The following is a 27,495-nucleotide window of genomic DNA, read 5'->3' on the forward strand; positions in this document are numbered from 1 at the left end:
AATTTTGATGTCTGTAAACTGCTAATTGTTTTAGTTTTAGTGCTACCCAGAAGAGGTTCATAAAACAGTGTTCAATACTAATCAATGCTAGTATTTGTTGCTGACATTCCAGAAAGATCCACTCAGTCTCCATGGGTTTGTTTTTGTAAGAGCTGAGCACTTCTTACATGTATGACTGAAGCGTCATGGGACAGCAAGTTTGCATTTAATGTCTTGGCAGTCAGTGCCTTTCACACCTGTAGCCTCTACTATACGAAAATGTGTATCAGTATGTAAGCCTGGGTGTAAGCATGTGTATTAGGGATTGGCTTTGATTCTCTGTATTGTTGCTGACATCCTGCCATATTTAGCTTATTTAATAAAATTTATGGGAATCCAGTGATTTGAACTGAGTTCCTATATGAAGCTGCAACAGATCAATCCAAAAAGGAATCACTTGCATTCAGGTTTCATGTCGTAGAACCAAAACCTGAACTGTTTATTTAGACCTTCTCAGAAATCAGCAGAGAGGTGGTAGGGAAATTTCCAAAAGGACCAGTTTAAAGCAAAAACAAAAACAAAACAAAAGAGGAGGATCACAGTAACTGAAAGGAGCCCAGTCATCATGAGCCAGCAGAGTAACAAAGTCCCCTCTGCTTTAAAGTACCCAAGAGAGTAACCTGAAGTAGTCCAGTGTTAATCACTTCACTTTGCACCAGCTGTTACCTCATTCCTGACTGAGGTACCTTGCAGAGACTGACTGTTCTGCTATGGCCTGCAAAACTCTTGTCTATTTGGATTAGATGTTGGCTAGTTGATGAATCACTAAATGAAACCCAATTAGACGTGTAAAATTCAGTTTGTTAAAATTTTGTTCTTTGACAAGCTTGGGGTATTATATTAGTGCTACATTGGACTTGGGACTTACATTGCTGGACTTACAAGCTTTACAGTGCTTCTATAACCATCAGAAGTGTTGGTCTGTTTCAGAAATCTAAAATGCGTTGTATAATAATTTGATGCAGCAACAGACACCAAGCATAAGACTTTGAACTGTGGTGTAAAGCTAATCTTTCAGTGTGGAGGCTTGTTTGGGATTAGCTAAAAATTATGATCTACTAGGGCTTGATGGACACAGAAAGTTGAGGATTTTGAAAAAATGGGCTTAAAATGGAATATAAATGGTTTTATGTTTTCTACTACTGTTTTATATTTCCTATTGAAATGGTTTTATGTTTTTTATTGACTAAAGTCTGACTATTTTCTCTTGATAAATTGATGGAGCTTCCAGCAAGTTCTAGAATGGATAGTAAAGTTATTTGGGATTTTTGTCTTCATGGCCAAGATTCTCCTAGATTATTAAAGTTATGTAAGAGAGAGTCATGTTATTATGGACAATAAGCTATGTAGATGATTTCTGTTTTTCTGGGTTCAACTCTTAAATCTGTCCCTTAGTAACTTTGTAATCTTGGGCAAGTTAGTCATCCTCACTGTGAGCTAATGTCCCTCTCTTACCATACGCATTGTAATAGCACCTTACTATTTACTTGTGAGAAATGAGTTTATATATACAAAGAGCTTACAACAGTAGCTGGCTCCTTTCCCCCTTATCCTCACACAGGTGAAACCGCACCAAATTTGCCTTAGGAAAAAATAAAGGCCTTACGTAGTCATTTTGATTTTATTTATGGGTACAGCTGACATTTTCAATTTGTATTGCTTAAATCTATACACCAAAATCTGAGTGAATAACTAGCTCACTGACATTTGCACGTTTTTCAGATACTCTCAGCCCCTGCATGAAGAAATAGCCTTGCATAAGCATCTGAAGCACAAAAATATTGTCCAGTATCTGGGCTCTTTCAGTGAGAATGGCTTCATTAAAATCTTCATGGAGCAGGTCCCAGGAGGTAAGAGCTTCTTTGCTTTCTTTCCAAAATATAAATTTCTAAGGCCTGGAGGAAGAGTAACATTGAATGAGATTTACTGGAGTGTAGATTTTAATTTGTCTATTCTGGAAAAAAAATTAGACAGGTGACATTACCTTCAAGTTTGTTAGGAGACAGTATATAAATATCAGGACCTTTTTAGTATTAGTCTTCATGATCCAAAATAAGTTAGCAATTGATTGGCCTATTATTTGTCTGTATGGGTAGAATGATCATCTTCAGAGTAGGAATATTTTTGTAGCCATGATTTCTTTTCTATTTAATGTATATTAGTAACATAGAATAGCAAAGTTCATTTTTGTGTATTGGCTCATGCATAAACATATTTAGATTATTTTCAACCCCATTATCTCTCCCCCATATCTTTCCCCAGCCCTAAGTGTCTGCATTCTAAGTTTCTTTTTTTGCTTTTTTATATAAGAGAAACTATGTGACATGTTACTTTCTTGTCTGGCTTATTTCATTTAACATGATAGTCTCCAATTCCACCCATTTTCCTGTAAATGATGAGATTTCATTCTTCTTTACGGCTGAATAATGTTCTAACATATGCACATACCACATTTTCTTATTCCAGTCAACTGTTGACAGGCATCTAGGCTGTTTCCATAGCTTAACTCTTGTGAATTGTGCCACTATAAACATGGGTACAAAGGTATCATTAGAGTGTGCTATCTTGAATTCCTTTAGGGATATACCAAGGAGTGGTATAGTTGGATCAAATGGTATTTCTATTTTTAGTTTTTTGAGGCATCTCCACACTGATTTCCATACTGTTTGTACTAGTTTACATTCAGTAACCGTATAGAAACCCTCTTACCTTGCCCTCTAACCTCTGCACCCTTCCCAGCATTCATTGTTTTGTTGGATTCTTGATAACAGCCATTCTGGCTGGGGTGAGATACAATCTCAGTATAGTTTTGATTTGCATTTCCCTAATGGCTGAAGATGTTGAACATTTTTTCATGTGCTTCTTGGCCACTTGCATTTCTTTTGAGGAGTGTCTATTCAATTCATTTGCCCATCTATTAATTGGGTTATTTGGATTTTTAGAGTTTTTTTTTTTTGGAGTTCTTTATATATTCTACATATTAATTCTCTGTCAGAAGAGTAGTTAACAAAGATTTTCTCCCATCCTGTAGTTTATCTCCGCACTCTGTTGTTTCCTTTGCTGCATGGAAGCTTTCTGATTTGATGTAATCCCATTCATTGATTCTTGCTATTTTTAGAAGTCCTTTCAGGAAGTCTCTGCATTGTGCCTATCGCTTCAAGTGTTTTTCCTATGCTTTCTCTCAGAAGTTTCAACATTTCTGGTCTTATATATAGGTCTTCGATTTGATTTTAGTACAGGGTAAGAGACAGAGATCTAGTTTCAACCTTCTACCTGTGGAAATCCAATTTTTCCCAGCACCATTTGTGAAAGAGGCTGTCCCAAAAGAGTTAAAAGCATCATACCGTAGTGATATAAGCACACCCATGTTTATAGCAGCACAATTTGTGATAGTTCAGTCTTGGAAGCAGCCCAAATACCCATCAACTGACTAATGGATAAAGGTGTGGGGTTTTTTATACAATGGAGTGCTACTGTGCCATAAAGAAGGATAAACCTGAGACATTTTTAAGTAAATGGATGCACCTTGAGATCATACTTTTAAGTGAAATGAATCAGACACACATGTTTAAGTACCACATTATTTCCCTTGTGTGAGAAACTGAAAGTGCAAATAAAGACCGAGATGTGCAATAGATACTGGGCAGTAGGAAGAAAATGTTCAAATTGGGAGGGGAACAAGGGAAGGGGCAGGGAGAAGGAAAGGAAGGGAAAAAAAAGAGGATAGAAGGAAAAAATGGGAACAAAGCTTTTGTGAATAAGGCGGGGAAGAAGGGCTGAAGGGAGGGGAATGGGAGAAAAAGAAGCATTGAGATATATCATGTACAGGTACAAATTACCTATGATGAATGTGATCGCTATGTATATCAAAAGAGTACTCATAAAATTATTTTTTTTTTAAAAAGAGGCTGCCTTTTCTTCAGCACCCACCAGTATGGGTCTCTGCTTCAGTGATACTGGAATTTACAGGAAAAAGGTATAATGGGACTATAAGAGGAAATGAGGGGGCACCACTCCGACGGAGATGGAGCCTCCTCTAACAAAGGAAAGAGAAGATAGGAACTAAATGAGGCCCAAGGCTTAAGCTGGGGATCAGAGTGGTCCATTCACAAAATGCAAAGACCAATTTTTTGGGATGCCAGGATTAACTGGAGTTCGGTTGATCATTATCTCAGCCCTGGTTTCCTAGCTCTGGAGGAATAGGGGCAGGTTGTTCCTATGAGATGATTGTTCTTGCTTGTAGTTGTCTCAGTCTAGTGAGGCTCTGCTGCGATTCTAGGTGACCCTCGGTTTGGACTTCGGGATGTTGCTGAATATTTCTGTAATTCTTATTTTGGTATCCTCTGTCTTAAAAGGAGATGAGACAGGCTAAAGTTGGGCTGATAAACCTCATTTAACCAATTTTTTAGACAGACATTCCCTAAATGACTAACAAACCTGTGTGTAAAGCTGAGCAGGATTTGACCCAGAGTTTCACAAAATGAAGATCAAGCTTTGTTCCACTTTAAGTTACCTAATAGATATCTGTAGGCCCAAGAGACAAGTGACAGTTTGTTTAGCAAACACTGCATTTAAGTCTTTGTCTACCTCAGAAGAAAACACAAATCATGTTTTTAATGAGTAACAGGTTAAATGGGCCCAGGAACTTGTTTGTCCTCTGTTCCTGTGGTTATCTTTGTTTGTTTTGTTTTGTTTTGTACCAGGAATTGAACTCAGGACCTTGCACTTGCCAGGCAGGTGCTTATGCCACTGAGCTATATCCCTGGTCCCCTGTGATTGTCTTTGACCATGTCATTTCTGGCCCATTTTTCAAAAATCAGACAGTTGTACATGTTTCTTTGTCTTCTGTTCTATTGTATTGGTCCATCATGTCTGCTCTGTGTCATTATCATACTGTTTTTCTTACTATGGCTTTGTAGTATAACTTGAAATCTGGTATTACAATGTCTCCAACATTGCTCTTTTTGTTCAGCATTATTTTGGCTAGTCTAGGTCTTTTCTACTTCCATATAAATTTCAGGATTTTTTTTTTCTAGTTCTGTAGAGAATGTTGTTGGGTTTGTTTTTATTTATTTTTTTGTTCGTTTTATTGTACTGGGGATATTGAACCCAGGGATTGAACCTGGGGGCTGAACCCAGGACCTTTATACTGAGCTACATCCTCACCCCTTTGTTATTCTTTTTTATTTTGAGACAGTCTTACTAAGTCAACAAGGCTGGACTCAATCTTGAGATCCTTCTGCCTCACCCTCTCAGAATGCTGGGATTCAGGTGTGGACCACCGTATCTTACTTGTTGATATTTTGATAGGAATTACATTGAATCTGTGGATTGCTTTTGATAAATTGGCCACTCCCAATTAATGAACAACAGAGGTCTTTCCTTTTGTTAATTTCTTCAATTTCTTTCTTTACCTCTCTGTAATTCTCATCCTAGAGCCTTTTCACTTTCTTGGTTAGGTTAATTTCTAGACATTTTTTAAAGCTAATTTAAGCAATTGTAACTGGAAATGTTTCCCTCATTTCTTTCTGAGTGTGTTCATTATTGATATACAAGAAAGCTATTGATTTTTGCATGTTGATTTTGTATCCTGTTGTATTCATTTTTGAGCCCAAGTAACTGGAATAGTACCTGGGCCGCTGTGAAGAAACAATGAACAGTGGCTCAAATTAGGATCTCCTTTTTCATATGATTTAAAGAGCTTATGTAGATGATATTTTATCTCCTCTTTACAGGCAGTCTTTCTGCTCTCCTTCGTTCCAAATGGGGTCCATTAAAAGACAATGAGCAAACAATTGGCTTTTACACAAAGCAAATACTGGAAGGATTAAAATACCTCCATGACAATCAAATAGTTCACCGGGATATAAAGGTAGGATGCACTGTGATGCATTTTCATGAATTCCTTACTAGGTAATTATGTCATTTGCAATTATGCATATTAATTTAGAAGAGCAAGTAAATCTTTGAAACAGTAGACATATATTACTCTACTCTGAATTAGTTATTTATGTTCATGTTTTATCTCTTCCACTTAAGGAATAAACTCCTTAGCCATGTTCAACCACAGGTTGGGTTTGTACTGGAAATATTTTCTAGGAGCTCTGTGGTGGTTGGTGCCACAGTTTAAAGTGAAGCAGAACTTGATCCCTATTCCTAAAGAGCAGACAGGCTGAGTTATCTTTATATCATTGCCCTTAATCACTACTTATGTCTGTATTGAATCAGTGGGTGAGTGATTAGAAAAAATAATACAGTCCCTCTTTTTGCAAGTATCACATACTGAGGCATTGAACTGAAATTATAATTTATAAATTCTTTAAAATAACAAACTAAACTAATAACAAATTTTCCTTAAAAGAAATTTCTAAACTAGTAAACTTTTGACAAAAGCTGGGCTATTTTAGTAAATTTAATTTTATAACGGAGTGCAGTGTGTTCCCATCTTGCTGAGTGCAAGAAACACAACAAAGAAATAAGTGGAGAAAGTTTTATTACATGCAGCAAATAAGGGGAGCACTGGAATTACTTGTAAAGCTGTGCTCTCCCCTACAAAGAACATACGTGGAAAATTACTGGGGAGCCGATGCATACCCAGATAGGAAAGCACGTTTAGGAGCAGGCCGATTACTGAGCATGCTCAAGGAATTTCTGAGCATGCTCAGTTCAGCATGCTTGGTGAATTTCTGAGCATGCTCAGTTCAAGGTCCTAGGTAACCTGTTCGAGAAAAGAAAGATGGCGGGTATAACCTTTGGTGAGGGAGAGGTTAGTATTATAATGAGCAAAGTTTACTTTAGGTGACGTAAAAGAATGAGTCTGACTTTGTGACCTTGGCTGTTCCTTGCCAACTTTTTTTTTTTTCTTGGTTCTAGGAATCAGACTCGAAACTTGCACTTGCCAGGCGCGCGGTTGTGCCGCTGAGCTGTATCCGTAGCCCCCTGCCAACTTTTTAAAGCACTTTAGCTGAAACAGAAAGAAGAACTTTACAAGTGCATTAACCGTCTTTAAAAGCACAGTTTTTTTCTACCCTAAAATCAACCTGTATAGGCATTTTTCTGTGATGTCCTCAAATATTCTAGGGAAGGAAATAGAACTACATAGAAAAGAAAGTAAAGTATGAAAGTCCTAGTTTAACTTCTAGCCTTACCATGTGCAAACCACAGTGAACTTTCTCATGGAACCTTGCTTGCTCTTGTGAGTTGAGCAGATGGTGAACAGCTGAGGATATATAAACACCAAATTGTTTCAAGAACTCTCTATTGAGATAAGCTATTAATGAGAACATAGAATAATATCCTTACTTGTTTTAATCATTCCTTTTTAGTTTAACTTTAAAAATCCACAGTAGGAGTACCTGCAGAAAGGTTATATTTTTGACTGAAACCTCTTTTTTCCTAGGGTGACAATGTATTGATTAATACCTACAGTGGTGTTCTCAAGATCTCTGACTTCGGAACATCAAAGAGGCTTGCTGGCATAAACCCATGTACCGAAACCTTTACTGGTATGTTTTTGCAATGATACAGATCTTACATAATTAAAGAAATAATTGCCGACTTTGAGCCTAAGGTGGGAGATAAACTGAGTCAGAGTTCTCACACACATTAATTGTGCTATCCTTTGATGCTCACCGAAAAATATTACACAGAATTGGAGCTGCCGCTAGTGTCTTCTTGTGTTTATGGGACTTGCTCAATCTCCTGTTCAGTGCCACTGAAGATTATTTTTTATTCTCAATTTGTTGTTTTTTCCTGTCTTTACGTCTCTCCTGCTCGGCCTACAACCTCTCTAACCTTAGCAAGATTTATTTTTAAAAACATTTCATTAGCTCAACCTCTTTGTCATTCTTACTCATCCTCATATCACTTCCCATCTGGACTCTGAATTCTCTCTTCCTAGTTATTTTCTCCCTGAGATCTATTCCTTTACTCCATGATATAAATAACCATTGGATTTCCATTCAGAAAGAGGAAGTGACTCACCTCACAGAAAAGGGGTAGGGAGAGTGCTTTCCTGAGAAATTAGGCAATGGTGACTTAGCTGTTTCTAGTGTATAGTGCTGGCAGGGTGGAAACAAAGTGATTTCCAAAAGGGCAAAGGTAGCCAAGAAGAAACAAGCTCAAGAGATTGGCAATAGCTCAACAGCTAAAGGGAGACAGGGAGGGAATCTGGGACTTCAAGCCTGGTCTCTGCTTCAAGTACTTATTTCATACTCATGCGGAGTACTAGTTGTTGTTGTCATTGTCATAGCTGTTGTTATTATTGAAAAAGATTTAGCAAACTTTTTTAAAAAGATAGTCTCTAATCTTTGGTCTAGCATAAGGCAAAGCAGCCAGATGTTCCCGTTTTGAATCCTGTGAGGGAGATCCAGGTGCCTCCATGATTTTGTGAATGAAGAACTTGAGAGAGAAGGGATATCACTGTAGAAATCATGACAGTTTGTTTATAGTAGAACTCAGATTTTCAGTCTACCTTTTGCGCGATGGGCTCACCCCTGGGCACAGTCCATCTTCCTTTTTACCTTACCCCAGTGTCTGTCCTGCTAGCTTGGGAGGCCAAAAAAAGGAAAGAAATTCTGTAGTTCGCTCCTCAGCATCAGCAACACCTCTGGCTCAGGTGCTACCCTTGAGGCAATGGGTATTTCAGGCACAGAATTACACATTTAGAATATACTTTTAAATAAAATAAATTACTAACTTTCAACATCTTTATATTTCTTTCTTCATATTTTCTCAACTTGGCAAGACACATTTTAGATGCTGCCAAGTCTTGGTAACTTCTGAGAGGAAAATCCTTATTTTCACACACTTTTGTGGGAAAGATGTTAATTTTAATATCTTCTAATCTTGAAAAACTTTTCTTTTTTTATCCCCAAAGGCACTTTAGGAAAGCAGTCATCACAGAGACCTTTGTTTTTACTGTGTCTCTCCCACTGGCCTCAATGAGAGTGACAAGTGTGACCAATGAGCTCAAATTTCCCTGAAGTGCTGATACTGAGAGTCTTGGTGTGTGGACCTCAGTACCCTCAAAACTGTAGACTAACAGCACTAACTTGTACTCACTGAGTCACAGATGCTCAGGAAGTGCTGATGAATTTAGTTAAAAGACCATGATCTGTTTCACTTCTCGGTAGTTTTGATGAGGCAAGGATAGCAGGGACCATCATTTATGGAGTACTTACTAAATACCTCTATCTGTGCTAAGTGTTTTTATTCACATTGAAATTCATACATCACCCTTAATCCTTACATGTCATTATTCCAGTTTACGGTGAGAAAAATCAGGTTCAAAGAGGTTAAATAACTTGCCCAAAGCCACAAAGCTAGTCAGTAATAGAGCTGAGGTTAAAAACTAGACTTAACATGCTAAATGGAATTAATTATGTTCTCCCCAGACCTGTTCCACCCACACTCTCCCTTGTCTCGGTTATAGTTGTTCCAAATTTAGAGTTATCTGTGGCACTTTTTCTCAAACTCTAACCCAGGCCATCAAGGAAGTCCATTGGCTGTACCTTCAAAATATGTCCAGACATGGACCAGTTCTTACCCTTCCACTGCTACTGCCTGCCTGTATCACCTGCATTGTTTCAGGAGCTTCTAACTGTTGTCCAACTTCTACATTTGCTCCCTACTGTCGTTCTTGGCATAGTAGCCAAGTGGTCCTCTTAAAACATACATGCAGTCCGATCACTTAGTGGCTTTCTATTTCTTTCAGAGCAAACAAATGCCAAAGTCCTTACAGTGGTGGGGAATGCAGCTGTGTCCCGATTGGAGCCCATCACCTTTCAGGCCTCACTTTCTATCATTTTCCTCCTGCTTACTCTGCATCAGAAGCATGAACCTACCTGCGTTTCCTTCATGACACCAAGCAGGGTTCTGCTGCAGGGCCTTTGCACATGCTTCTTTCTGCCAGTATCACTGTTCTTACAGCTACCTCATTGCTTCACCATCTTTAAACCTTAACTCAAATGTCTCTCAGTGAGACCTCCCATGACCAAAAAAAGTGTCATATATTGTGGAATAAAGAGAAATATATATGAATACGTGACTTAGACCTGTTCTTGTGGCACTTGTTCAATGAGGGATAAGTAAACACAGTTGGCAGAATTCTTTGAAATAGTGTCTGATGGATAAAAATGTTGAGCGATTTATTGTTGACATCACTTGAATTATCTAATTCTTTAAAATGAACTCTATTTTTCAGCTAGGAATGGTGGTACATACTTGTAATCCCAGCATTTGAGAGGCTGAGGCAGAAGGATCACTGTGAGCTTAAAGCCAGCCTGGGCTACAAAGTTAGTTCAATGCCAGCCTAAATTGTATAGCGAAATCCTGTCTCAGAAAAAGCCAAAAAAACAAAAAACTATATTTTTGATCAATTGAAATCCCCACTTAGATAGTCATAGAAGTTAAATTCTCTCATCTATTCTTGACCCAGAGACAATAAAAGGGAATGACTGGTACTTCAATAAAAGGGAATGACTGGTCTTCAACACATATTTTCTAAAAGACCACTAGATTTTATTTCAGTCATTAAAAATTTTTTACTTGGGGAAAAGGTATAAGTGAAGAGAAATAGTAACAATTTCATACTAAGAGTACCTGGGTCTTGGGTAGCACATTGGTCTTATTTTTGGCGAGGGAAAGGAGTTCCTCCAATAATTTTGCCAGTTTAAGCTCAGAATAGACATGCACTTGTCTTTAAACATAAACTACAGCCATGAAATGGTAAGCTCTGAAGAATAAAGCTGGACAAATACTTGAAAGATATAATATACTTTTTAAATGAACAATAGTCAGTTGTAATCTATGATAGTGGGTTTCATAGGACCAGTTTGGAGGAATTTCATATCAGTTTTCACCTATAAATCACATATAAGGTGTTCATAAAAGGTGTTATCTGATTTATCAAAATATCTGTCACTTTGGTTATGCATCAGAAAATACAGAAGTAGATTTTTTTGGCAAGTACTTCAGGATTTGAAGTTATTCAACATAGCATTGTGGATGAATTCCTATTTGCTGAATATGTTATTTGTATATCAGTAGAGGGATATGGTGACTGTGTTAGTCACCTTTCTGTCACTGTGACAAAATACCTGAGAAAAACAATTTAAAAGGAGGAAAGGTTTATTTTGGCTCATAGTTTCAGAGACTTCAGTGCATGGTTACTTGGTTCCATCACTCTGAGCCTGTGGCAGGGCAGAACATCATGGCAGGAAGCACATGATGGAGCAAAGTTGTTGACCTCATGTACCTGGGAAGCAGAAAGCAAAGCTAGGATCTCAATATCCCCTTTAAGGGAGACCTAATGTCCTTCTACCTCCTAAAGTTTCCACCACCACCCATCATCACATTGCTGTCAGCTGAGGACCAAGCCTTCAACACAAGAGACTTCGGGGGACTCTTAAGACCCAGACTAGTAACCTTCTACTGCTGGCCCTCAGATTCATGTCCATCTCAAAATGAAAAATGCATTTACTCCATCTCCAAGAGTCCTCAAAGTCTTAATAGTTCTAGCATTGCTCGGAAGTCCAAGTCTGATGCAAAGTATTAGCTGTGAGCCCCTGTTAGCTACTTTCACGATACAAAGCACAAAGTAAATTTTCTCAATACAAAAAGGGGGAACAGAGGGGTAGAAAAGGAGGATCAAACAAAAGCAAGACCAAAACTCAGCAGGGCAACATTATTTCCTATAGATCCATGACCAGCATCCAGGGTACATGGTGTCATGATGTAAGCACTACAGGACTTGGGAAGCCCTGCCCCTGGAACCTTGATGACTGAAGCACACATGGCCATTCTCTTGGGCTGGCCTTGCTTGCTGCCTGAAAGTTCCTGCCAGAGACATTCCACGTTCCTTGAATTTCTCTCCGCAGCTTCAACTTCACTCTCTTAGCTTTACACATCAATCACCCTCTGCCTCTTGGGGTCTGTTTGCAAGACTCTGATTCTGCTAAACACTGCCTGGCTTCTCAAGATTTCCTTTGAAATCTCAGTGGAAGCCTCCATGACCCTACATCTCTTGCATTCATGCCTGCAAAACCAGCACGATGCGGCTAATGCCAGGGTCTGCTGTTGGTGGGAACTGTACCCCCAGAGCCTGCCTGATCCTTGGCTCGGCAGCCTCTGAGTACCTGAACAGATGAGCACAGTGAACAAATCCCCAGGAGATAATTCCTTAGGTGACCCTGAGCAAGAGTACCTGGAGGGATTTTTCTCAGACAAGTCTTTGACTTGCCACAGGTGGGATCTTGCTGATTACTGGAGAGTCCCTCAAGGCATCTTTCCTATTGTCCTGGTGCAAAGTATTTGGCTTCTTTTTAATGGTACTAATCTATTGCAATTCCACCCTCTTGGCTGCCATTTTAAATGTCTTTCTTTTCTGGCAAAACAGCAAGTTTTTCAAATCTGTCTGCCAGCTTTTTGCTCCAGTGCTCAGTGTAAACCTGACTAAAGCAGCCAGTAGTACCTATGCCACAGCCTGTGTGCCATGCTATTTTTCAAATTTCCTTCTCCATATTAATTAGTCCATCACCTTTAAACTCAGCTCCCCATAAAGTCTCAGTGCATGAACAAAATGTAGACAAGTTCTTTGGTGGAAAGTAACATGAATGGGCTCTACTCCAATTCCTAGTAGAGTCCTCATGTCCATCTGAAATCTCATGAGCCTGGCCTTTGCTGTCAGCATTCTTCCCAGTAGTTTGATTTTCTGAACTCCTATCATCAGTCATCCATTTAGCTCCACTGATAGCATTGCTAGGCTTTTTCTAACCTGATTTTCTAAACTTTCCCAATTTCTTCCCACAAATCAATTCATCAGGTATAGTCACAGCAACAACCGCACTTTTTGATATCAATCTTCTGTTTGTCAGCTTTCCATTTGCTATGACAAAATACCTGAGGAAAAGCAACTTAAAGGGTAAAAAGGTTTACTTTGACTCATAGTTGTAAAAGTTTTAGTTCACAGTTGCTTGGCCCCTTTACTGTGGGACTGTGACAAGGTAGAATATCAGGATGGGGAGTAAAGCTACTCACTTCATGTGGCCAGAAAGTAAGAAGAGACGGGAGGGTCCAGAGTCCCATTGTCCTATTCAGGGCCACATGTTATAGTTTATAGTTATATCTAGATGTCCCCCAAAGGCCTTTTGCACTCACAGTTAGGGCTTTTAGAAGGTGACTGGGTTGTGGGAGCTTATAGCTGACTTGCTATTAGGTGGTGGGGTCTGGTTGAAAAAGCAGGTCACTGGGTGTGTGGCCTAGAAAGATTTCTCTTCATGGCTCTTCCTTTGACTGTCTGTGCTTTCTGCCCACCATGCTGTGAGCAGCTCTGCTCTACCATGCCATCCTGCCTTGGAGCCCCCTGACTATGGACTGAAGCTTCTACAAACTATGAGCCAAAATAAATCTCTCGTCTTTTAAATTGTGGGTATTGGGTATTGTGTCCCAGTGATGAGAAAGTGACTAAGACACACCCCAATGATCTAACTTCCTTTTTGAAGGCTTCAGTTCTTAAAGTTTCCACCACCAGCCATTAACACCATTAGCTGAAGACCAAGCCTTTGACCATAACGTTTTGGGGGCACTTAAGCTCCAAACCATAACAGCACCAGTATGTTCCTATTCGTGCTCCTGATTCATTCCAACTCTAGTGGCTACTGGAGGTGTGGCTCTAGCTTGTCACATGGCCTAGTGAGGTCATTGCTGTTGAGTGTTTGCCTGAGATAGAGCAGGTCAGAACAAGAGCCACAGGCTCTTAGCCCACATTTAATACCATTCCCATCATTCCTCTTCCACTCCCTGATTTCATGGAGCCTTGTAAGTTTTTCTTTTTCATTTTATCCCGACTGATACTATGTCATGGCTTATCTCTATTGATGGCTCCTGTCCTGCCTCTGCCCAGTTAAATCTGCTACTCTGCAGGCCTCAGATATACTGTAGGTCTCGTATATTTGATGTACAGAATGGCTTATACCAGAAATTATTTGCATTATTTTTTACCAGAGCTTTCAGGTACCATACCATCATGATTAAGAAATAAGAATAACTTGAAAGTGTTTTTAAGTGGACATAAAAGTTGCAAACTTAGTGGGGTGCCATGTGATATTTTAATGCACTGTATAATATTCAAGTCGTGGTAAGCATATAAGTCTCCTCATCTCTGTGCTGAAAACATTAGAATTCCCCTATTCCAGTTGTTTTTAAAACATACAGCACATTGTTACATATAGTCACTTTACGTATAATAGAGTACTGGAACTTATTTCTCCAGTATCACTATAGTCTAGTACCCATTGACCAACTTTTCCCCATCCTTCTCTCCTCCCTGCTTTCCCAAGCTGCTGACAGCCAATATTACACTCTCACCTTCTATGAGGTCCACCTTTTTAGATTCCAGGTATGAGTGGGATCATGTGGGATTTGTCTTTCTGTGCCTGGCTTATTTCACTTAGCATAGTAGCCTCCAGCATAAAAACAAGAACTAAGCACTCACTTTAGAAATTGAGAAATATAAATCTAAGGAAAAGGATGAATGAACTAAATTTTTCCTGGAAAAGATTAGAAGTATGAAGTCATGGGAATCTTCATGTATTTGAATAGAATGCAGACAATATGTGTTGATCTATTCTCTGTTGTTCTAAAAAGTAATGGGTGGTTAGAAGCCTCTGAGAGATCCCAGTGGAATGATGCTTCAGTTATCCTCCATTGTCTAGGCAATGAGAACATACCTACTCATAACCAGATTATATTTTTGTGTCACTGATTAAATCCATTATATAAATTATATCCACTTTTATTAACAGCAAAGAAAACTAACCCTCAAAGATGAGATATTAGGACCTGAATCATGTTCTTAAAACTGGTTTACTTATGTAGGACAATTGAAACTATCATTAATTAGCCATCTGTTTTCTCTTTATAAAGTGGAAATGTATTTGACATATTTCTAGGTACTCTTCAGTACATGGCACCAGAAATAATCGATAAAGGACCACGAGGCTACGGCAAAGCAGCAGATATTTGGTCTTTGGGCTGCACAATCATTGAAATGGCCACAGGAAAACCACCATTTTATGAACTAGGAGAGCCACAAGCTGCCATGTTCAAGGTCACATTTTATATTATTTTGAAAACAAATGGATAAGTTTTTCATAACTACTGGATATTCTGTGCATGTAATTTTTTTAGGAAAGGTCGCTAGGTAAGCCCATGCCAAGAACGCGTTCAAGTTCAAGAAGATTTGCTATCTGCAGAGTGGGTGCCTCTGTCTCATACAGTGGATTTCTTACTGTCTGCCTTAGTTTTCTCTGCAGTGCACTTCAGCGTATCTTCCTCTGACTGTCTTTCCACAGTGCGCTGTGAAGAGCACACCACTGTATGGAAAGTGTCTTCGGGCTTTGGGAAGCGGTCTAAATACTTGCCACTTAGGGAGATGTGAGAGCATTTCTGATCTACCTAAGAACTCAATCAAATTTATATTTTTCTTTATTTCTCTAATTGTTTGAAAGCCAATTTGTTTTTGGGGGGTTTTTTTGTTTTTTTTTTCCGATACCGGGAATCGAACTCACGACCTCGTGCTTGCCAGGCAGGTGCTGTGCCGCTAAGCTAAATCCCCAGCCCCAAAGGGTAACATATTGTTTTTTTGTTTCTTTTCTTTTTTTTTTTTTTCTGGTACCGAGGATCAAACTCACAACCTTACGCTTTCGAGGCAGGTGCTGTGCCGCTAAGCTAAATCCCCAGCCCCTGAAGGCCCATTTGTAAAAAGGCATAACTGCTGTTTTAAGTAACTTATTCTCATATATGTAGTCTGCTTGTTGATTGGCCCCTACGTGACTCTGGGGAGTAGGAAGCAGCCCTATTTCCCAAGTCAAGAGGTGCTGCAGTGCGAATGGATCCAAAGGAACCCAGGACCACACTTTCTAGGGATTGGGCCTGTCAGTGACCTGTCAAGTCCTGCAGCCCTCTCCTGTCCCACGCCAGGCCAGCAGGAAGTTACTCCCCATGAAGGGGAGTAAAACTCATGTGTCTTTTCTTCTATAACACAGAGGATACCTGAGGGCCACCATCATGCTCTCCTAGCTGCTGGCCATTTTGCCAGCCCTTATTCCCTTTGTGTATGGCTTCATGTAAGGGGCTGTGTGTTACACACATATGTACACACACACCCTGTACTAAAGATGGAACCCAGGGCCTTTGCCCTGACCTACATCCCCGGCCTTTTCTTAGTTTTTATTTTGAGATAAGGTCTCAGTAAGTTACTGTATTGTCCAGGTTAGGCTTGAATTTGTGATCCTCCTGCCTCAGCCTTCCAGAATGCTGGGATTACAGGTATGTGTGCCAGCATGCTCGGTACACACTTCCCTCTTTTGTGCAAATATGGCTTACTTCAAGCTGGAAGACAGTCTAATGACATGCACCTCGTTAAAATGAGGTATGTCACCCCAACCTGAAAGTGAGTGTGAAGACAGCTGCCTTTTTTGACAGGGAGAGTCTCTCTCTTTGGCTGAGCTCTCCCATTTTGACCAGCTTCTGAGGCCGCACTCTGAAATACTGCTTTTATTACCTGTTAGTGCAGTGGTGCTGTAGTCACTGTTACCCCAGCCTAAGCTGTGCCTCAGAAGTGACGCTATCTTAGAGAGGTGAGACCACATAGCCTCTGGCACAGATGGACAGTGCTCAAGTCAGTGCTCTCACATGATCAAGATGTTTGAAATATTAGGCAGACTACAGTATTTAAACTACTATAGTTCTGGGTCTTAACCTACAAAATGGGGACACAACAGTACCTGTTTATTGGGAGTTTTTGAGGAGTATATGAATTAGTATATACAGTGCACTTAGAATGAGTGCCTACCACATAGTATCAGTTACATAATTAGTATCAGTTGTATGTTCTTGCTTACATAAGGATAAATTTATATGAGCTGGATATTAACAGAAAAACCCTTTCTTTACATTTTCTCTATACTAAATACATGAAAACATCATTAAAAATTTTTAGGATCTGGGCATGGTGGCATGTATCTATAATGCCAGCACTCTAGAAGGCTGACAGGAGAATCACAAGTTCAAGCCCAGCTTGGGCAGTTTAGCAATTTAGTGAATCCCAGTCTCAAAATTTTTAAAACTTTATAAGTGGGCTGGGGATGTATCTTAGTGATAATGCCCTACGTTCAATCCCAGTATGAGGGAAAAAAAGAAAGTACATTTTCATTGTGATATAAAATACTTTTTATTTAATTTTAAAGGATTTTAAGTATCTCTTAATGTACATGATTTGAGGTATGGAAAATGTTCACAAATTATGTAATAGGGGAAAGAGTAGACACTTGAATCCAAACAAATCAAAGTTCAGATCCCAGATCTACCTTTTCACAACCGTGTAATCTCATTCCTCTGAGCTTTATTTTCATCATTGGTGTCAGAGGGATAATATGTAATCCACTGGGTGTTGGGAGGATTCTGTGAGACTCGGATATGGAAAACTTCTCCAGCACAATGCCTGGCATGTAGCTATTGAGAGCAACTCAGTGGTTTCAATTAAAAATTTGGGGTTTTTTTTGAGTGCCAGTGTAGTAATATGTTCTGAAGTTTTGAAGGAATGCTTTGTTACTTCAAATGCTTCTTTGCTATCTCAAGCTAACTACTGTCCTGAATCACTGATAAAATTGCAACAGCAGTCTGTAAGCTTTTCACAACCTACAGAAGACACATCTTGTCACACCTGAAAAAAGACTTGACCTTATAGTATATGATAGTAAAGGATCTGGCTTTACTAGGGGACAAGTGATGGGACTTGGAGCTCAGTGGTGGGATATTCATTCACAAGACACCTTGTGTGTTTTAACCAGGCATGGTGGCTCTTGCCTATAATCCTAGCACTCTGGGAGGCTGAAGCAGGAGGACTGCAAGTTTGAAGCCAACCTGGGCAGCTTAGTGACTTAGTGAAGCCCTGTCTCAAAAAATAAAAAGATCTAGAGATATAGCTCAATGTGAGGACCCTGAATTCAATGCCCAGTACCACAAAAAATGAAAAACAAAAACGAAAACTCGCTGTTCTTTTCTGTTTATGCCTTAGGTGGGAATGTTTAAAGTCCACCCTGAGATTCCAGAGTCCATGTCTGCAGAAGCCAAGGCATTCATATTGAAATGTTTTGAACCAGACCCTGACAAGAGAGCCTGTGCTAATGACTTACTTATGGATGAGTTCTTAAAAGTTTCCAGCAAAAAGAAAAAGACACAAGCTAAACTTTCAGGTAGGTAGCTGCACTGAAGAGGTTATGGGTCAATCAGTAAATCCTAAGCATCAAGATGGAAAACATTTCTAGAAGTAAATGAATTTGTTTATAGAAATCCCTGGAAAGTGGATTAAGCATTAGCACAGTGCCCTCGGGCATTTGGGTCAGGTATCAGGGAGCCTTGTTACTATGAGTTTCACAAACTCTGGGTCCTTATACATAGTGGTCTTCCTTTGTATAGTAGATAGTGTAGCAGCATTTATAGCATTCTATCACTGTAGATCCTGTAGTTAAATGGTAAAAGAGATGAAATACAGTCTTTTAGAGCGAAAACCCCGTATTACCACTAACAGGCTTAAGGGGGTATGGGAGAGTTATGTAACTTCCAGACCATCTAGGTAGTGCATCCTTTTATTTTAAGTAGTAGAAAATACCTGAACATTTTCCAAATATTACCAAAATAAACAGCAACAACAAAAAAAGAGAAGACTGTTAGCTGTCAGTAAAATGACAGTATAAAAATTGAAGCTGTAAATTGTCTTTTTGCACTAATTTCTATAATTCATTTCAGAAAGAAAATGGTGTGAAAGATCCATTTGTTCTTGGTATTTTGGGTGTTTATACTGGATGAGGGTGGGCAGATAGAATGTTTGGAAAGGACATTGATCCCATTTCAGGCATTCATTTTGTCAATTGCTTAGTTTAACAACAAGGCCAACATGTGCTTATGTTGCTGTTTGCTTTTCTTCCCACAGTCCTGTCAGCTGGATCAAATGGTGAGTCTGTTTTTACCTTTTCTGCGGAACTGAGGCTCATGTACCAAGTCGTAAACTCTAGACCTCTCATAAGTAGCCTCATCATTGCCCCGTGCTTACTTGGGGCGCTTCTGCGTACAGCTGCCGGCCTAGCTGGGCTCATTGCCTTAGAAACCCCTTACCTTTGTCTTGCTTGAGGAAGGCTTACATTATTGTACTCTAATGAAGCTGGTGACTGTGTTTTAGAAACTTTCTATTCGAGTGAAGTCCCTGCTTTGTTGTCCAAGTGCCAGTTGTCCACCTACTGGCTTTCCTATGGAAAATTTCAATGCCAGCTATGTTCATCTGTCATCCCTGGGGTAACACATTCCAGTTTTAGGAGGCCAGGAGTTGTGGTGTTGCTTCTCGAGTTGGCTTTTGCAGATTATAATCAGAAAGATAGATTTGGTCCTGGAAGATCAGTTAAAGCATTTCAAGGAATAAAGACAAGCCTCATGTGGAGTTTTCCTTAGTTGAATGAGTGATTGATGGGCCTTAGGGGCAGAATTGCATTGTGTGTGGCTTTTGTGGGCCAGGCTGCACGTTTTTGCGGGTTCCTCAGATGTGCTAAAGTCACTCGGAGTAGAGGCCCCAGAGTAGAGGCCCATTCGTTGGCGTTTCCTGGACACAATCTCTTCAGTTTTCCACAATCTCTACTCTGGTTCAGAGTAGAGGCCCCAGAGTAGAGGCCCATTCGTTGGCGTTTCCTGGACACAATCTCTTCAGTTTTCCTTCTGCAACTCTGAGGAGAGACCTGACCCACCCACCCTACCTCCACCTCTTCCTTCTTTGGGGCAGGGAGGTCCTGAGGAACCTGCTTTTGGTCCTGCTCAGAGTGGGTTTTGATCCTCCTGAGCTGTTTTCTAGGTGTGTGACACGCAGCAGTTTGTTTGTTTCAGCCGTCACTCTGTGCTGGTAACAAAGCGTACTTGACAGATTCGGTTTAGAGATTAAAGTGAAATAATACCCTAGAAAAGCCTTGGAGCTGTGCCCAGAACTCACTCCATGATGGCCTTGTCCCTTCCACACAGCAGGGTTTTCATTCACAGGAAACACATTTCCGTCACACACTGTACTTCTGTGAAGCCAGCGGTGCAGGACTGGCGAGCCTGCAGTTCTGCCCAGCTTCTCGGGAGGCACAGGCCTTAGGGCGCAGTGCCTTGTGAGGCCACATCTGCATGGCTGGTCAGACACTGTCCACACTTGCCCTCTCCTCTGCCTTATGCAGGATAATTCAGCAGAAATTCAGCCTGCGCTGGCTTTTCAGTCTAATCCCACTCAAGGTGCTACAGGATCTTAGGATTTTATAGTCAGACAGCGATGGTTAGGGACAGAGCCGGCTTTCCTTGTTGATTAGTTGACCTCAGATATGACTTATTCTCTGTCACCTCATCTCTCCAGTGGGTTCAGTGAGACTGCCTGTGTATGGGTTCTTGTGCAGGTTAAGTGAGACCACTTACAGAACATGCTTGACCCAGCAAGCACTTTCTAAGACAATTTTCACTACTCTTAATTGCACTCTCCTCTTCTTACTCTGGCCACTGCACTCAGTGACTTGCTGAGATCTGTGAACCACAGCCTCAGGTCCCCTGCTCTTTCGGAGGGCCCTTCTGATTGTCCTCAGCCAGAACTTCTCTGAGCTGCCTCGGTTTTGTGAGCCTTTTTCATCCCAGTGACCTTTCCTCCTTGGTCTGCCTTCCTTGCCTAAGACGGGCCTTGGGCCTGAAAGAATGGGCAGCCCCCAACCCCAATGCGGTACGCCTTTTCAGACTCTCAGTTGGAGGGATGTCATTCCATAATGACCACAGATACTTTGCTGTCTTCCTCAGGAAGGCGAGACAGACGTGCTGACCAGGAGAGGAAATCTCATTTGATTGTTTGGGGGTGTTACTGAGAACTTCTGGCCTCCTATTAATTTAAACTGTAACCATCAGCTGGTCTTCCTCAGCGGCTAGATGAGTATACTTACAGGGCTTTTCCTTTCCTGGCATCTTTTGCTGGCCTTAAACCTGTTCAGGCCAGAACACAGACTTTCCCCAGAGTCCACCTTCAGTACGTGTGCTCACCTTATTCTTGGGACAGTGGTGATGGTGGGGCCCTCCTCCTCCTCCCTGGGGAGAGATGTGATATCTTAGTCTATTTTCTGTTGCTATAGTTGAGTACCACAACCTGGGTGATTTATAAAGCAAAAGGGGATCGATTTAGCTTACAGTTGTGGAAGTGCAAGAGCATGGCACCTTTATCTCCTTGGCATCTGCTAAGGGCCTTTTCCCTGGCAGTGCTCTCTGCAGAGTCCCCTTGTATCCCACGGCAAGACAAGGCATTCAGATGGTGAACAAGAGACAAAGAGAGTTGCATTTATGATAAAGCCATTGCCACTGATCAGTGAATCCATGAATGAATTAATCCATTCATGAGGGAAGAGCTCTCATGGTCCAATCACCACTTAAAGGTTTCCCCTGGTCCCTCTTCTTAATCTTATGCTAGGGATTAAGCATGAGTTCTGGTGAGGCATTCACACCGTAGCACATGATTTGTCTAACCCTAACAGCTCTCCTATCACTACAGGCAGACCTGAAGGTTTAAGTAATTCACTTAAACATTGATTTTGCAGTTACTGTATGCTCGGGAAATGTTCTACGTCCTGAATGTCTAATGATAAGGACAGAGTTCCTGATTTAAGGAGCTGTTTTACTTAGAAGGGGGATACAAGGCAAAAGTCATCTGCCTCGTAATGTAATTTAGTCTGTACAGAGGAAGTTGGAAAGGAGAAAAGAGTGTTTGAAGTCATTCTGAGTATGTGGTCTCAAGGAAGACTTTCCCGTGGAGTAGGACCTCATAAATAAGGATGAACACGTGTTTAACAGGTGGATAGGGAGTGGCCACTGCTGGCACATGTTTAACAGGTGAGACCACTCCTAGCATGCGTTAGTGCCAGATGTGTGAGGCCTTGCTGGGCGTTGAGGGACCCAATGGCTCAGTACTGCTTGTGCTTAAAGTATCTGGGCAGGGGCGTAGGCCAGCTCAGGTCCCAAAGGGCTCTTAATGAAATGCTAAGTTTAGCAAAGAGGCAGAGATCCAGGAAAAGATTTTGATCTGGAATATAGGCCAGCAGTGGGTTTTATGATTCTGTGATAATAAAAATATCCAGTTCACCATCCAGTTCAACATCAGTATGTTAGCCACAAGTTATATGTGGCTATTACACACTCTGTTTTAGGGGTGAGGGGAAGGGATGTGAGTCCTAAGAGTGGCTTTAGTGGCTTTAGGCATAGGCTGGGGTGCGTGGCAGTGAGCGGCCAGTCTGTGGGCCCAGAGTACTGGGAGCTCCTGGGAGGAGCTAGGCAGATGGCTGTCTTCGAGGACTTGGCTCTGGCCTTTTGCTGCCTGTCACAGCTTCATGTCTTGAAGTACACTGTCTCCAGGTCTTCTCCATCTCTTCCTTCCTGACAACCCAGTGTCTCCATTTCACCTGGTCACTGAGCCTGCTCAGGCCCCGGTCGCCAGTGAGATACACAGAGGCAAATCTAACACAAAGTTTTCTCCATTTTCCCAGCTTCTCTGGCTTCTGGCCCAAGTAGCTGGTCCCTGGTGCTTCAGCGCTGTCCTGTGTGGGCTTCCCTGATACTTCCTTCGCCTGTTCTCCACCATTCTCGTGGCTGCTCTGGTCACTCCTTTGCTGCCTCTTCCTTCATTTGCTCTTAAATACTGGTGTTTTGAAGGGCTGGGTTCTGTGTTCTCTTTGCATATTTCCCTTTGCTTTAAACACCATCTAGAGTGAGAGTGGACTAAAATCATATCTCTAGCCAACTCTTCTGAACCCCAGACTGACACCCTTGTTCATTTCTCAAACTGAACAGTCAAGTTACAGCCCTCCCCCACTAAAATCAATTCCCCCTTTAGCCTGTACTTTTTCTCATTATAATATATCAATAGTATATGCATCTACTCATCTTCTGAGGCCAGAAGCCTGGGGGTCACTTGGATTTCCCATTTCTCATCCCTTTCTCCAATCTACCATCAAATCCTGTTGGTTGTCCCTCTCCAAAACAGTCTGTGGCCGGTAACTACGTGCTGGATGAGGGAATGCAGAGAATGGGAATCAATCTAAAAGCAGATTCACTAATTTAAAAGCAGGCAGAGGAGGAATCAGGGCTGTATACACAGAATGCAGAACATCTTATGTCGCTTTATTTCCCGGACAAGCCATAGAATAGTTACTGGGTTCCATCCTTAACATATACAGTTTTACCTTATTAGGGCTCCTTTTAGGCAGCCAGTATCCATAGCAACCTTAAAACTCATGGATGTGACACAAGCCCTCTCATTACTGAGCAATCAAACCACATAATGTGACCAGAAAGGCAAAAAAAGGATCATTCAAGGCCTCATTCCTTCTCTTCTTTAGACATACTGATACACGCACTTACAGAAGCATGTAGAACTCTCATCTCGTGGTGTCTAGGTAGAGCTTATCTGTTTTCCCCTAGGAAACATACATTTTGTTTTGGAGATACAAATAATGCTTGCCTCCCTTTCTGACTGTCCCACGCATAGTAAAGGGCATCACCAGTCTGTGGGCTGGTGAGGAAACTCAACAGCCATCACCAAGAATCAGCCCCATTGAGGGCCCCACTGGAGATCGGCTGTTCCATCGGCCAAGAGACCAGGTCGCTTTCTGTCAGCTTTTACCCCTCTGTCAGTGTTTACCTTTAGGGCTTTACATCTTATAGCAATGAAAATCTTATTTCCAAGTAGCTAAATTTTGTCCATTCTGAAATTTTCTCCCTTAAATTCGGGTGCTGTTGTCTCTGAAGTAAGCACAGGGTAGCCTAGACCACCCCAGAAATGTCACCTCGAAAGCAGTCCCTCCTACAACAAGCCTTTCTCCTCTCACTCAGCGTTATTACCAACAAGAGTTCACTCATCTGCTTAAGAGCACAGCCTAAAATATGACCCATAAAGTGTTAGGGCCCAGAACTGCTCTATCTAAAAGAAAGGGGTTCCATAGTCAAGTGAATTTGTGAAAGGCTATTAGTCGCTTTCTGCTATATGTCCTTTTTTTTTTTTTTTTCTGCTATATGTCCTTAATGTAGCCATTTGGACTTCTCTTTACAATTGAGATACTGCAGTGTTAAATTGGGAAATGTAGAAACATACCTTGGTTTCCTCTTGCTTCTTGCCTTCTAATGATTCCACTACAGAACCATTTAACCAACAATATCCAGATCAACCAGTTCATCCTTGGAAGACCTTTCAGTTACCAACCAATAAGATTGAGATCAACTATCCTTGGAAGCTATATCTAGTCTGTGCCCTGCAATGAAACCAGAGCTGGGGGCTGCCCTGATACCTGTCCTCTTCACCTGGCACATATATGGAATGTGACAGTAGAACAGGCATCTCTGATATAACCAGGTTGGGATGTGTCCTATCTGCAAGACTTAGGACGCTCCTGGGTGTAGTTAGACCCTTTGCAAGCCTCATCATGATGGAAGCGTCTCCCAGTGTCTGGGCAGTAACATCATCAGAGCAGTGTCATTTCCTCCTATGTAATGGGATTTCACCCATCTTCTGGATCATGACAAAATGTGTTATTAGATAAATCAACCTCTCAGTAAAGTGTGTTCCCACCTATTGAATATTTTCTCATGGAAAACACATTTAATAACATATTTCTCTGATTTTTGAAATACTTGATTATTGTAGAAAATTTGGCAAAAAGAAAACCACACTTATCCCAAATCACTTCCTCTAGAAATAACTACCATTAAATTGTGGTATATTTTGTATATTTAGGGTTGTGTTTACAACACATGATACAACACATGTACAGAATCTTAAGGTACAAAATTTATAAATAGTTGTAGGAAGGTAAGAACAAAAGGAAGATGAGAGGGGCTGGGGATTTAGCTCAGTGGCAAAAGCGCCTGCCTGGCAAGCACAAGGTCGTGAGTTCGGTTCCCGGTACTGGAGAAAAAAAAAAAAAAAAAAAAAAAAAAAAAAAAAACAAAAGGAAGATGAGGAAACGCCACCCCCGCCCCTGCCACCCGCTGACTGACCATCTCTGTCTTTGACACTTAGGAAATTATTGACTCAGCCCAGCGCAAGAGGAATTTAGTTAGAAGGGGTTTCCAGGCAACAGCAGATTTTTGTTTTTGTTTCTTGGAGGGTTTTTTGGTACCGGGAATTGAACTCCAGACCTTGTGCTTGCAAGGCAGGCGCTGTGCCACTGAGCTATAGCCCCAGCCCCTAACAGCAGATTTTTAAAAAAAATAATAATAATTTTATACCTGCCTTGTTTAGTAAAATACATTTGTAGCATTGAAATATTAAAAGATGTTTCTGGCAAAAGTTCTTTTTTTAAAACTAGAGTTGGATGAAATTTAAGTGACCTCTATCGTGCTATCTTAGTCCATCCAGAGAAAAGAGAAACCTGGGTTTGCTGCTGTAGATTCGTAGTATTAAGAACCTGGAAGGACCTTAGAGATCGGTTTCCGAAGTTTTGTTAGCAAAAGATGCTTTTTCACACGCATCCTTAGACAGAGCTGTAACACACGGCAGTCAGCTCCAAACCAGGTCGGAACCTACAGTATACACTCAGCGTCCTGCGCCTCACCCTTCCAAGGCACCTCAGTCCTAATCACAGGCCCGCCCCTTGCGTAGCGTGATTGTGCAGCTCAGTGCCCTGAGATGGGGGAGGAGGAGCGGGCAGTCAGGTATCACAGTAACTACACCCTCAGCCCTTCCCATTTTATTTTGAGAGAGGGTCTTTCTAAATTGCCCAGGCTGACCTTGAACTTACAATCCGCCTCCCTCAGCCCCTGAGTTACTGGTATTATAGGCGTGGCTGCCGTGAGGTTTTGACATATGATGCCGTTCTCCCTGAATAGACGTTTCAGTACAGTATGTGTACATTTCCAGAGCACTCATGACCCTGTCTTTCTGCCCATCCCAGCTGAGTACCTCCGCAGCATTTCCTTGCCGGTGCCCGTCCTGGTGGAAGACACCAGCAGCAGCAGCGAGTACGGCTCTGTTTCCCCCGACACGGAGTTAAAGGTGGATCCCTTCTCTTTCAAGACTAGAGCCAAATCCTGTGGAGAAAAGGATGTGAAAGGAATACGGACCCTGTTTCTAGGGTAAGGACCTGACTTCCGTGGATGAAAGAAGTACGCTGGGAAGTGTGTTGTCTTACACGGGAAACTGATTGACGCTGCGTCCATCATTACAGCATTCCAGATGAAAACTTCGAAGACCACAGCGCCCCCCCTTCCCCTGAAGAGAAAGATTCCGGATTCTTCATGCTGCGGAAGGACAGTGAGCGGCGAGCCACCTTGCACAGGATCCTGACCGAAGACCAAGACAAGGTTGTGCGGAACTTAATGGAGTCTTTAGCTCAGGTAAACCCTCTCACTCCTTCCTTGCTCAGAGTTTACATATTGCATTTTTTTTAATATATTTTTTCAGTACTGGGAATTGAACCCAGGAAGCACTGATCTTGTTATGTTTTTGAGACAGGGTCTCATTATATAGCTTAGGCTAGCCTTGAACTCACTATGTAGCCCAAGATGACCTCAGACTTGCAGCAGTGAGCCTCCTGCCTCAGCCTCCTGAGTGCTAGGATTACAGGCATGCACCACCACACCACACCCAGATGCCATTTTGTTTTACTTTGAGACAGGGCCTCAACAAGTTGCTCAGACTGGCCTGAAATTGCAATCCTCCTGCCTCAGCCTCCCTCATAGCTGAGACTGTGTGTACACACAACTGGCTGGTCCACTATTTACATACTTTTAACTGTGTACTAGCTGTCTGGAGCTGTGTCAGATAATGTGAAAACCTGATAAAGCTGTAATACTCACAATGGTAAAACAACCTACCCCAGGGGAAACAAAACAGCAAGTCCCTAATGTAGAAAGTATGGTTTGAACATCCACTATTTTTAAGTCAGGAGCAAGTTACTAGCCTCTTTGCCTTTCATTCATTCATTTATTCATTCAACAAGCAAGCATTGAGCCATTACTGTTCACAACACTCAAATGGAGGTTGATGAGCAACAGTTGAGGTGTATAATGTGTTTGGAGGTGGTCTGTGTTGTGGTTGAACAGCTTGTTCCCTGGTGTTTTAGCTTGCTATGGCTGCCATAAGAAAATACCAATGACCAGGTGCCTCACACAACAGAAATTTATTTTTCCGTAAGTCTGGAAGCGGAAGTAGGACACAGTTTGGTCTGTTACACCTTGGTAAATGTGTTCCCTGAGTTCTGCTTACAGAAATGAGAAAGAATCCCCTTCTCAAGCTGGAAGCAGTGGAAATAGGGTCTCCCTCAGTTCCAAGCCCCTGGGGGCAGAAGCCCAGGCCTCCTGTGGGTACAAGCCCTCCACAGACCCTCTGTTATCAACATGCTTACCATCCTTTCATTG

General features: G+C 41.4%; 1 protein-coding gene across 1 annotated transcript in view; it reads left to right on the top strand.

Moving 5' to 3' along the window:
- Positions 1-27,495, top strand: part of Map3k5 (mitogen-activated protein kinase kinase kinase 5) — a gene marked incomplete in the record, with an annotated part of 214,421 nt that overhangs the window by 152,557 nt on the left and 34,369 nt on the right. The window contains 8 exon segments of the mRNA XM_005390462.2: positions 1,762-1,889; positions 5,775-5,911; positions 7,439-7,544; positions 14,991-15,148; positions 18,119-18,296; positions 19,034-19,054; positions 26,031-26,211; positions 26,304-26,472. Of these exon segments, the coding sequence (XP_005390519.1) occupies positions 1,762-1,889; positions 5,775-5,911; positions 7,439-7,544; positions 14,991-15,148; positions 18,119-18,296; positions 19,034-19,054; positions 26,031-26,211; positions 26,304-26,472 (1,078 nt within the window).

Source organism: Chinchilla lanigera, unplaced genomic scaffold (genome assembly GCF_000276665.1).
Source record: "Chinchilla lanigera isolate Chin_1 unplaced genomic scaffold, ChiLan1.0 scaffold00038, whole genome shotgun sequence".
NCBI classification, from domain to species: Eukaryota; Metazoa; Chordata; class Mammalia; order Rodentia; family Chinchillidae; genus Chinchilla; species Chinchilla lanigera.